General features: G+C 52.9%; 3 protein-coding genes across 3 annotated transcripts in view; 1 reads left to right on the top strand and 2 right to left on the bottom strand.

The window, feature by feature from the left end:
* The window catches only part of DAAM1 (dishevelled associated activator of morphogenesis 1), an 87,562-nt gene extending 82,782 nt beyond the window's left edge, over positions 1 to 4,780 (top strand). The window contains exons 25-26 of the mRNA XM_015865786.2: positions 1,392 to 1,562; positions 2,014 to 4,780. Of these exons, the coding sequence (XP_015721272.1) occupies positions 1,392 to 1,562; positions 2,014 to 2,223 (381 nt within the window). The 3' untranslated portion in view covers positions 2,224 to 4,780. The remainder of the gene's footprint in view (positions 1 to 1,391; positions 1,563 to 2,013) is intronic.
* Positions 4,781 to 6,963: 2,183 nt separating this feature from the next.
* On the bottom strand, positions 6,964 to 10,081 carry GPR135 (G protein-coupled receptor 135). The gene has a single exon (XM_015865711.2). It carries the CDS (start codon positions 9,509 to 9,511, stop codon positions 8,249 to 8,251), a length of 1,263 nt encoding a protein of 420 aa, XP_015721197.1. The 5' UTR covers positions 9,512 to 10,081; the 3' UTR covers positions 6,964 to 8,248.
* A 142-nt stretch (positions 10,082 to 10,223) lies between these two features.
* L3HYPDH (trans-L-3-hydroxyproline dehydratase) lies at positions 10,224 to 12,174 on the bottom strand. The gene is made up of 5 exons (XM_015865779.2): positions 11,603 to 12,174; positions 11,248 to 11,417; positions 10,985 to 11,107; positions 10,740 to 10,877; positions 10,224 to 10,593 (listed from the first exon to the last, which is right to left on the bottom strand). Exons 1-5 carry the CDS (start codon positions 12,162 to 12,164, stop codon positions 10,468 to 10,470), a joined length of 1,119 nt encoding a protein of 372 aa, XP_015721265.1. The 5' UTR covers positions 12,165 to 12,174; the 3' UTR covers positions 10,224 to 10,467.
* Between the last annotated feature and the right edge of the window lie 21 nt (positions 12,175 to 12,195).

Genomic DNA, 12,195 nt, shown 5'->3' with positions numbered 1-12,195 from the left:
AGGAGGGGACAGAGATTGAAGCCAACTTCAGACCTGCTTAGAGATGCTGCTTGAAAGGCTCAGTTTCCCCAGAGCAGTGCTTTAATTCATTGCTCTACAGCCACCAACAGCCACATGGCTTCTTGTGTTATCGTCCTCTCTTCCCAACAGGCTGGCTTAAATCTGAGCAAATTAGTAGCCATTGGCTGACATCTCTGATACCCAAGCACTCTTTGCTTCCCTTCTTTCAGCAACATGTCAGTGAAATGTTATGCTGTACAGAAATGTCAGTGTCTTCATGAAAATCAACAAGAATAACCTCGATGTTTTTAATTGATACAGTGGCAATTTTCAGATCTTCCTCTGCATCCTGAAATGCTAAGTCTCATAAATAAACAAAGAAAGAAAAATGCCCTAAGTGTCTTTTGAAGAGGCTGAGACACCCCAGAAAATAAGACTTACTTGATCGTATTGGCAGGCTTTAAAAATGTTCCTCTCACTCCACAGAGCAAAATCAAAGCAACTAATAAATCCTGTGGCTCCTTGGGGACCAGGACGCATCAGCAGAGAGTGGGTGTCCTGTCCTGACCTTTGCTACAGCCTTATTGGACTCACTCACACTAATGGTGTGCAAATAGCACAAAAGACCGGAAAACTTCCCATTTCCCTACCCAGTGCTGTGCCTGAGCCTGGGCAGAAACATCTTTTAGAAGTCTCACCAACACATTTGGTTTCAATAGCAGAGCATGTGGCAATGATAAATAATACCCCAAAAATACTTCAAAGAAAACTTAAAAGTGCGAGTTTCCCTTCCCCTGCCGTGTTTACTATTAGTTTTATGTCTTCAGTCTTCAGTCCCACAATATTTTGCTTCCTTGTTTTTACTACTGCTTGGTTTAATGAAGTCGAGCTGGAGGCTGAGCAGAGCCAGAGGTGCAAAGGGTTGGTGGGGTGTTTTGGGAGAGGGGCCTACAGGACATCTCCTGGAAGGCTTACGGGGCAGCTAATGCTCAGAAAATCAGATGGCAGACGATTTATGTCATGTTTAAGACAAGGCTTGGCTAATCAAAGCCCTGTTGTTAACTCTGTTCTCCACCACTGCCACTCCATCAGGCCTAAGGCTTTCCATTGGGGTCTCAGCAGCATGGTGTCTCCACAACCTGACAACCTACTGTCTGCTCTCTCTCCAAAGTTCCACATGAACGTGGCAAAAAGCTTTTTCACTTTGAGAGGGTGACAGAGTGCTGGAAGAGGCTGCTCAGGTTGGTTGTGGGTTGTAGAGTCTCTGTTCTAAACACATGTGGATGCTTTCCTTTGGAACTTACTGTAGGGAACCTTCATTAGCAGGGGGTTGGACTGGATAATCTCTATAGGTTTCTTCCAACCCCTACAATGCTGTGATTCCCTCCTAGTTTTCCAAGGCTGTGAAACACTTTGGAGAAGACACGGACAAAATACAGCCCGATGAGTTCTTCGGCATCTTTGATCAGTTCCTTCAGGCTGTGACAGAGGCCAAGCAGGAGAATGAGAACATGAGGAGAAGGAAGGAGGAGGAGGAGCGTCGGGCACGCATGGAGGCTCAGGTGAGCAGGCACCTACAGGTCTGTCAGCATCTGTCTGGGGACACCTGGTGGTGTGGGAAGCACATGTAGGCCAGTCAGGGTGCTTCTGCAATTAGATCCCCCTGCCTTTCACTGTTGATGGCCTGCTTAACTAATCACTTAGGGGCTGGTGAGATCTTATATCTAAGACGCTATATATATAATGATATATAACTGCACTGGAAGAAGAGAGTTGGGCTTTGCTTTCCCAGCTTTTCTGGTGTTCTCTGGCTGCATCAGCAGATGCCCTCAGGCTTCTTAGCCCTAAAAGCTGTTCACTCTATGCCCATCCGTGGGGTGACTTCCTGGGGCTGTGGTTCTGTCAGTAACCCTGACCAGCTCTCACTTGCTCAGTGAGGGGTAGGAAGCTGTTGTTGTTCACAATTTGGGGCTGTGGGTGCCTATGTGACAGTGAGATGTTCCCCTCCACCAGCTGAAGGAGCAACGGGAGCGGGAGCGCAAGGCGAGGAAGGCGAAGGAGAGCAGTGAGGAAGGCGGTGAGTTCGACGACCTTGTCTCGGCCCTGCGCTCAGGCGAGGTCTTTGACAAGGACCTCTCCAAGCTGAAGCGCAACCGCAAGCGCATCGCCAACCAGCTGGCTGACAGCGGCCGCGAGAGGCCCATCACCAAGCTGAACTTCTGAGCAGTGAAACAGGACAGCGGTGAAAATTGCGCGTTTCAAAACCCGGTTAGTGGTCTTTTTTCGAAGTGGCTAGGGTTGTTGTTTTATTTCATTATACTGCCTTGTGATTCCAAGCAAAACAGTGGCACATTCTTTCTCCCCGCGGGCGAGCGTGTGTGTATGTGCCATGATCATGGCCAGGCCGGGCGGAGCTGTGTCCTGTGGGTGCTCGTCCCCTCCCCATCGTCCCCTTGACAAGTGGCTCTCCTGATGTACAAGCACAATGTCATGTCCATGGAGAAAGAGAGGACTTGGGTGCAGAGACATGACCCACATTGGTGAGGGAGAGCTGCTTGGCATCTCTCTCCCAACCCTGGGCACCGCGCAGAGCCAATTGCTGGAAGGCAAAAAAGCAAAGAGGAGAAAACCAAGTGGACTGAACTTGATGCATTCTTTTTGTTGTCGTGGTTTTTCCCCAGATGTGCACTTGTGTGCTGGTCCCCAGGCTCGGTGCCACAAGCACTCCTGGCAATGCTCTTCTTCCCATTGCTTTTGGGAAACGCTCTTTTGTTCCTCTTGCCTTGCTAAGGGAAGAGTTTACCCGAGTATGCTTCTTGTGCACGTGGCACCCAGATGTATTTATACTTTTATAACGCTTCCTAGCCCAAGGCAACGGGAAGGGTCGGTTCTGGGAGGCGACGAAGGGCATAAACTTTCATGTTGTAATTTTTATTCTCACTTTCTGTTCAATGGGACAAACTGTATCCTCCGTAGATGTCGGTCCAGACAGAAGGTCACTCAGTTGGTGTGCAGTGGGGCTAGGGCCAAACCTGCACCCACCTTCTTGTCTGGTTTGGGTTTGTTGTTTTTTTCTTTTAATGGGCACGCAGAAGCAATGACGTGACGAAGTGCTGTCTGTGAGCAATGCTTTGCTGTTCTACTACGTCCCTGCCAATTTGTAAGCAGAACTACCTGTAAAATGTCAGCCCGGAAAAGAAAAGAAAAAAAAAAAAAAAGAAAAATAGGAAAAAAAAAAAAAAGGAAAAAAAAAGAATAAAAAGAATAAAAAGAATTCAAAGCTCTCAGGGAGTAATAATTTAAAGGTTTAGAAAATTAAGAAATTGGAGAATAAAAAGTGAACGCATTAACATTTCTATTCTTAAATTATGCTGAATATATAAAGGACTGTTACTTTTTGCTCTTATTTATTTGTGGTATGTTTGTTTTCTAAGGAAACGAGATGAAACCTTTTGATACCACCAACACTTTTGCGATCTTTTGTTCGTTTGTTCCTTTTTCCTGTGGAGAGATGAGTTTGTCCCTGTTGCACTACACGCGAACGCTATTTGAACTGAGGTTGTTTTCTCTTTTTTGGTCAGATTAATCGGTATTGCTGATGGGGTGTGGGATGTCAGTTAACGAGATGTACTGTATAGCAAAAAAGTGCTGTTTAAACTGATTTGTATAAAGATACGGTTCTAAGCACCTGAAGGCCGCTGGGTCTGCGTGCTGTGTGAAAGCTGTGAAATATCACTCTGAACGGAGTCGCCAAGAGCTGTGGTTTTACCATGTTATTCTTTTCTTCATTGCAACTTTGGACTCACTGTAGATTTTAAAAAAAAGAAAAAGAAAGAAAGACAAAAAAAACAAAAGACTTTCCGAGTAGCATAAAGCAGGTAAGCGCCAGCTGAGAGCCCAGCACCTCGAATCCAAGCGGCTGTGCAACCTGCATGTTCTGTTCATAGGTGGAGTTGAGCACTTTGCTTTCAGAAGGAGAGGGAAATAAAGGCAAAAAGGTGATGATAACGCTATTCCTTAACTAAAGTGCCTCTGTTTATATTTTTTATTTATGGCTGAAAAAGAAAAGAAAAGCAAACAACGGGGCTGATACAATTGAGGGAATGGACTTCGGGGGGGTGGGATTTAAAACTAAAACAACAAAGATTTAAAAGGTTGAAAATAGAAACCTATGGCCTCTGATGGTTTAAGGAATGGTTGCTCACGTCGGATCTGCACGGCATTTGGATGGGAAGGGGTGGCCTCCTGCAGGGCCCCAGTGCCACATCAGGACCTTTCCTGTCAGATTCCCTCCTGCCTTCCCAGACCTGGCTTTTGTTGTTTGGTTTTACGGCAGCCCCACGGTTGGGCTGAGTTTTTGCCATGTCTTTGTTTTTCTTTTCCACCCCTCAAAAAAAAGAACAGAAGATCTCTATATAAATAACTGCAAAGGCTGCGTGCAGGTAATTCCATGTGCCATTGTCGAAAACTACTTTTAGATCGGTGCTGGTGTAAGTAGCCACTCTTTTCTCTTGGGTGTGTATTTTAAAGACAGTTTGGTTTGGTTTGGTTTTCTTTTTTAATAATGCCAAAAAAAGGAAAGAAAAAAAAAATCCATAACAATTTGTAAACTGAAGTATATGTCTTGGACTTTGTTAGCTTCGTAGTGACCAAGGTAGTGTGTTAGGTGTAAGAATGTTATTAGTCGTAGCTAGCAGGAAATGCTGTGTAATGTCATGAGACTGTACATTTTCTAAGATGGCAATATGCAATAAAGAAAAGCGATTCCGGTGAGTGTGCAGCGCGGGGCCACGAGTCATTGTGCAATGCAGCACACACAGCAGCCGCCGGGTGTCTCTGTGGGTGGGAAGAAAATGGGATATTTGGGATTTGGGGGCTAAATGGGCACCTTTCTGCCCTGTGCTGAGAAGTACAGCATCCTCTTGGCCTTGAGCAGTCAAAAATGGTATGCTTTAATTCCCTCCTGTTTAGTGGAAGAGGGATAATTTTAATTCTATCCATCATCATAGAATCAAACGGCCATGAGTGGTGACGTGGGGCTTCCCCGCAGTGTGCTGCTCTGCCTGACCATCAGGTTGGTGCACAGGGCACGCACAGTGCATGAGCAGGATAAAAGTGAGTTCAAAACGCTTCTGTGGATGATCAGCTGCTCTAAGTGCACCTCCAACGCTTGGGAGATGGTGAGCCTCAGGGCAGCACATCACACAGTATTCTGTGCAAGGCTGTGCTGGGGAGCACAGAGAAATGTTACCCGGTTTCCCCCAGTGCTTTCCCCCAGTGCTGTGTCGCTGAGTCAGGTAAGCAAATTCCACCTGGGTGTTTGGGAGGGAATGGCTGGTGAAGGATGTAAGAGAAATCTACTGAGTGCTTTTGTGAGCATCCATCACACTGAGGGGTTTTAACCTGTGGGACTGAGCTGAGGGTTCTGCTTCTCCATAGCACAGGCAGCTCCCTGTGTGCAGGAGCAGTGGTGGGACATGGTTAGAGGGCATAGGTGATGGGCTGACTGTTAGACTTGATGTTTATTGGTCTTTTCCGACCTTTATGGTTCTATGACTCTCACCCTGCTGCCTTAACTAAGGCTTGCTCCTTACAAGAAACAGGAATATGCCCACAGAGCTGGACATTCCCCCTCCTGCTCTGCACTCAGCAAGTTGAGCACCATCTCCCCAGTGACCTCCCCAAAATCACACTTTGTCACAGCACTGTCTGGCTGCAGCTCCCTGCTTTCCCATGGTTTATAAAAGCAACAGGATCATAAAATGAAGTATCCTCAGTATTTGGAAGTCGCTCCCCAATGTTTTGTGGGTTTCTTCCAGTGCCTAGTGGAGTCCAGTGCCAGGCAGAGCTCTTGATCTCATGAGCAGAAGCTCTCCTGCTGCTTGTTAGCAGAAGGGCTGTGCTAGCTGCTCAGATCTCTGCTGGCATCTGCTGGAGCCACACACTAACACCAGTGTGAAAGAAGTGGAGCTGATGGATCTCGCTCCTGTTCTGCTGCTCATTGTCGACTGTTGAAGCCCATCAGGCTGCCACTTACAAACTGCTTGTAGTTTGTAAATTACACACAAAGCCGTTGTTCTGAACCAAGGCTCCACCTGGGTATTAGGGAGGGATGAAGGTAATGACTTAAATGAATCCAATTGCCTCAATGGCAAAATTATCAGACTCCATCTGGAATGGTGCCTTTAGAAACACTCCTCACTCCTGAAGACTTACTGCTTCCCTTCAGAGAACTAACTCATAAACTTTATCAGCAGCTCCTATAGCATTGCTAAATAGCACGGCTCTCTCAGAGCATGACCTCAGAGACTGCACGTGGCCAAACCCCCAGCGCCTCACTTCATCTCAGCAAAGGGGGATCTGAGCATAGCTGAGAGCTTCCACTGCCCCGCTGCTGAGAGGCAGCGACCCACAGCACAGCTGGGAGACTGCAGCACACTCTGGCCGGCAGCCTGCAAGCTTGGCGTGTGCCTTCTGTGTTTCTCTTGCTCTCTGCTGTTTGTGGTTTAAGATACTTTGCCTTTAGTTGTGTCTCTTAAAGCACGCTTTGAAAAAGGGGGCTGTTAGAGACACATGTAGTTGAATGGCTGGCACAGAGCAGGCCCTGCTCTAGCAGAGCTGCAGCAGGTCAACTGCAGAAAGGGTCTGGTCAAGACTTCCCTTGCTGCGTGCCAAGTTAGTGTTTAACAGAAAAGGGCTGTTTGGGAAGCTCAAAGAGCACAGCCAGCTGCCCCCATTCAGCTCTGTGCATCCTTAATGCACAGCCACTGGCAAGTACTTGTTAAAAACAAGTAGAGTGGTGCTGGAATGGGCTGAGGAGGCAGCTAGGACCACCTTTTGCAGGGCTTTTACCCAGGTTCACAACATTTCGATCCCCATCTACAACCACTCAGTGGCAATATTTTTACATTAGTTCCCATCTCAGGGCTGTGCTGTGAATGATGCCAGGCTGAGACACTGTCATCTCCTGCATAAAAGATCATTTATTTCTTGCCTGGCTTGCAAAGTAACGATGGTACATTCATTGAGTCACAACCAGGTGAAAAAGCTGTACAACAGTAACACTATATTCTTGAAGACCATACAGGAACAATACTACCTGCCTCTCACATTTAATTTAAGACAATCTCAGTTTGTGAGTTTGAATACTGATTAAGGCGTTCGGACTCTGAGCCTGCGGGCCAAAATATCAGTCAGATAAACCCATAGGAAGTTGTGCTTTGCAATAGCACTTCCATTTCCTGGTGTTACCTTCATTTTATCCAGTGGCAAACAAACAGAGCTGGCTTTTGAATATCACATTCCATTAACAGATTCTTGCTGTGGGCACTATGATATCTGTTCTTTGCATATGCACATCTTCATATGCTTAAGCACAGCAAGAAAACACAGCACTGCTGTGCCTCTCCTTTCAGACACTGCTCTCGCATGGCTCCTCTAAGTGCAGTTAAATCATTGGAGATGTGAGACACGTCTGCTGAGCTCCGAGTACACCTTGTGCCCATGTGATCCAACACACTACACCCACTCCTTTTCCTCTGTCTGCAGAGCTCTGTTTCCCACACTCACAGTATTTAATACTGGCTGCACCTGTAAATAAAAGGCTGCTGAAATTCTGACACATCTCATCTTCCTTTCCCTCCCTCCCAGCATCACACATCTTCCTTCTCCGCAGGCATCTGTCACAACAATCACTGCTCTGTTTAACTTAGCAATTTAAATAATCCATCATCCTCACAGATCACTTTTTAGCCTGTCCCAAACCCAATGACATTCTGTACTGCCACATACAATGGGTTAAAGCAACATTTTCCTGCCGTGATGCGGTTTTCACAGTGTGGTGTTCTCTGAGCGTCCTCCAGCTGCCAGCACTCAGCTCCTGGTGGCTCTGTTGGCACTTAGCAAACAGCTCACACAGTCGGCTGGCTCAGGCTGTTTGTGTGTTTGCTCTGCAGCTCCAGTTCGATGCTTTCTGAAGGACCGGAGTAACTGCACATGCAATCAAACTCTTGATGCTCAGTGGCCATCACCACTGCCCCAAGCCTGATGGAAGGGGAACACCCTTCCCTTGGGATCTCTCTCTGCTGGCAGAGCGGGCTGCCAAACCAGAGCTTGCACGATGGAGAAGAAATCACACTATGGCTCATGCAGGCTCATCTCCCCGATTTCCAAGAGATCGGTAGCTATCACTGATTCCTCAGGGAGATGGCCCCAGCGCCCGATGCTGCTATCCCAGCCCTCAACCCCATCAGAGGCTGGTGTTGACGGTGTCTACTTTGCCCTGCAAAACAGCCTCAGAGACAGTGTCGGGCTGCCCATCCCGACAGAAGAGCACAGCTGGGTTCTTGCAGGCCCACATGGCCACCTCTCCTCCGCTTGCCGGGCTGGATGAGGATGGGGCGCTCCCCGAAGGCCCGCTGTGCCAGTTGACGTAGCGTTCCCGCACGCGCTCGGCTCGACTGCGGGGCTCCGTCCTGCAGCCTGGGGCTGAGAGGTAGGCGGCCATGTTGTTCCTAGTCCTGTAGCCGCCCTCGCGGCTGCGTCGCAGCAGCACGGAGATGTTGGGGTTGCGGGCGGCATAAATGAGCGGGTTGATGGCCCCGTTGGCCCAGGCCATTCCGCTGGCCACCGCATCCATGGTGGGTGAGAAGGGCAGGCGGCCGGCGGCGGCGGCCAGCCCCAGGATGCAGTACGGCCCCCAGCAGCAGATGATGGAGACGATCATGATGAGGACGGTGGTGGCCGTGCGCATCTCCCCGTAGGCCCGCAGCAGGTTCCCGTAGGTGGCCAGGGGTCTCACGCGGCTCTCGGCCAAGCGCACGGCCCGGCAGATGTTGTAGTGGCAGAAGCACATGAGGGCGAAGGGCAGCAGGTAGCAGAGCACGATGAGCGCCGCGCCGTACGGCGGGCCCAGCCGCGACGAGCCCCAGGGCAGCACGTAGACGCAGCGGTACGAACCGGGCCGGGCCTCCCGCCGCCCTTGGGCCGCCAGCCCGTACCACGGCCCGGCCAGGCCCAGCGCCGCCAGCCACACGGCGGCCAACAGCTGCGCGGCGCGACGGCGGCCCATCTTGTGCCGGGGCTGGCGGACGATGGCGCAGTAGCGGTCGAAGGAGAGCAGGGCCATGGTGAGCGTGGCGGCGATGCCCAGCCCGGCGTGCAGCGCGGCGCTGGCCAGGCACAGGCGGCGGCCGAAGAGCCAGGCGCCGGGCGGGCGGCCCAGCAGGCTGAGGAAGGCCAGGGGCAGGCAGAGCAGCGCGCCCAGCAGCTCCGACAGCGACAGCGACAGCACGAAGGCGTTGGTGACCGTGCGGAGCTGCCGGTGCCGGGCGATCACCAGCAGCACCGCGCCGTTACCCAGCGCTGACAGGGCGAAGATGAGCAGCAGGGCCAGCGCCTGCGAGGCCAGAGCCGCCGCCGACCAGCCCGGCCCCGCCGCCTCCGCCTCCGCCGTGCCGCTCTCGTTGCCGCCGCCGGACAGGTTTCCCGGCCCGGCCGCCGCCGGCTCCATGCGCAGCCCCGCGGCCCGGCCCGCTCCGCCCCCCGCTGCCAGCGCTGACGTCGCCCGGGAACCGCCCGCCGCCCCCGCGGCCACTCGGGGCGGGCACAGCCGCAGCGCGGGGCCCTCAGCGCTATGAGCCCCTCAGCGCTACGAGCCGCCGGGGCCGCTGTACCCGCACGTCGCCTTCTGCCGCCACCCCTCCTCCCCCATAGCCCCATCCTCCTCACAGCCCCCATCCTCTCACCGATCCTCACGGCTCTTTCCTTTGCGCCTTCTCTCTCCTCCACCAGAACAGCCTGTTTGCTCCGTCCCCTCATCCCCACGCCATCGCATCCCCACCTCCATCCCCTCACTGAATTAAACCTTTTCCTTACCATTTCCCCTCGTCCAGTCACAGAAGACCCCCCTAAACTGGACCCTGGCTGCATTAGTTCCTCCCACATTGCTCCCCCCATGAACTATGAGCACTCTCAGAACACTTTCATGAGGCCAATTCCCATTATTGCCCCCAGTAACTGAGTGCCATTTTGTCCAGAAGCAAACGAGTTTGTAATCAAAGGTCAGAGCAGTTCCAGTCTTCCAGTTCAGTTCCTGCTGCTGAAAATTAACCCAAAGTTAACCCAAGTTAGCTCATGGTCCAAGAGAAGCGACAGAGCAGGGCTTGGGAAGCAGTGCAATGAGGACATGGCAGCACCTGGGAGGTGAAAACAAGAGCCCAGCAGAGTTTTTCAGCTGGCATTTAATAGGTATCAGAATCATGTGTCAAGGTAATGAAGGCACAGGGATTTGGGCAGCTCTCCTAAGCGAGCCCATAGCTCAAGCACCACAAAGCAGCACCTGTCAGCCCAAAGCACAGCAGTGGCTGTTATGGCAGCAGCCGAGGCTGGTCCTGCTGCTCTGCACATTGCAACAGGCCACAGGGAAAGATCAGTATGTGGGCAGGAGGAGCAGCAACGGCTGCCACATCACTTGAGGGAGAATCCGTGCTTCAGAGGGTCCTCATCTTCCATAGTGAAGGTGGCCGTGCCGGTGTAAAAGGCTTCTCCTGAGACTTCCACCACAACGGCCTTGTATTCCCCAAAGCTGGTTTCCTGCAGAGGAATATGGATCAGGACAGAGCTGATGGGATGTTCTCCACCCCCCAGCTGCAATAAGCCATGTATAAGGCAGGAATACTTTCCCAGCACTCTTTCCCAGCGCTCCACAACAGAGAGAAACTCCAGCATGAGCCACTTGCCTTCACTGCCTTCCCTGTGAACAAGGACCCCGTGGTGCTGCTCCGAAAGGTTCTGCTCTGGTTCAGCTGGATGAGTCCCTTATGGTACTGCAGGGCAATGCGAGCTGTCACACCGGAGCCTGTTGGGCTTCGGTCCACCTACAATCAGATGAGAACACGGACCAGCATGGGCTTAAATAGAAATGGGTCCCCTCCAACTCAGGATGTTGTGTGACTCCAGGACTGCAGAGCAGCCCGTTCTGTACCTGCTCATCAGCAAACACACAGATGTTGCTGGTGGGCTCCTCGCTGAAGGCATCCTTCCCATCTGTCAGGATGGTGCCATAGATGAAAGCCAGGTCTTCGCTCTCAGGGTGATGCAGCTTGAACTGGGAGAGCACACAGCGGGGTCAGGACAGGAGCAGCACTTGGGCCATTGGCAGCGACCACAGGACATGGGGATCTGAGCACTGTGGGGGATAAAGGGCCTCAGTGCCCCTTACCCCTTAGGGAAGGCACGGGGCTGTACCTGCTCCTTCACTGCCTCTGTCACCGCGCTGGCTGCACTAACGAGGTCTCTGGTCTTTGAGGAGCACACGTCGAGGCCCAGCTGCTCAGCGCTGAGAAAGGCATAGAAAGTGCCACCGTAGCTGATGTCCACCAGCACCCTGCCGTGACCTGGGACATCGATGGCCACGTCTGGGAGAGGAAACAGAGGGTGGTGAGGAGGGAACACAGCACCGAGCTGACAGGAGCCACGAGCTCCACGAGCACTGTCGTACCCAACACAGCACCCAGCCCCTGCTGAGGGAGACGGCAATAGGGGAGAGCATCGCCCAGCACCCCCACCCCCATAGAGCACGGTACCGCAGCTCGGGCCCCACCGGTGGCAGCGGCGAATGCGGGCACGCTGTGGAAGCGGACGGGATTCCCGCTGCGCTGCCCGTTCCAGGGCACGAAGGCGGTGACGGGCCCGCAGGGGCAGCGCAGAGTCACGGCGGTCTCGGGGCAACGCGGGGCCGCCACCAGCCCGAAGTCCAGGGCGAAGCGGCCCAGAGCCAGCACGGCGTGTCCGCACATGGCGCTGTACCCGGAGCCGTGCAGGAACAGCACGGCCAGGTCCGCCCCGCGTGCGGCCGCCGCTCCGCGCAGCACCACGGCCCCGTACATGTCGCCGTGCCCACGGGGCTCGAGCATCAGCGCCCGCCGCACGTGATCCTGCGTGGCCGCCATGTGCCGCCGCAGCTCCAGCAGCGACAGCCCGGCCGATGCCGCCTCCTCCATCGCCTCCAGCCGCGGCACGACGCGCAGCGGTTCTCCGCCCGTGTGCATCTCCACGGTGTGCAGCACCGGGTGAGACAGCGAGCGGGGCGGCAGCGCCCGGGTATCGCCGGCACCGCACCCAGCACCGCACCCAGCACCGCACCCAGCGCGCACCGCCGCCATCACCGCGATACGGGGGGGAACACCTCCATAG

The sequence above is a fragment of the Coturnix japonica genome, chromosome 5 (genome assembly GCF_001577835.2).
Source record: "Coturnix japonica isolate 7356 chromosome 5, Coturnix japonica 2.1, whole genome shotgun sequence".
In the NCBI taxonomy this organism is placed as follows: Eukaryota; Metazoa; Chordata; class Aves; order Galliformes; family Phasianidae; genus Coturnix; species Coturnix japonica.
Note: the sequence above shows the minus strand (reverse complement) of the source record. Positions and strands in the feature narration are given on the sequence as shown.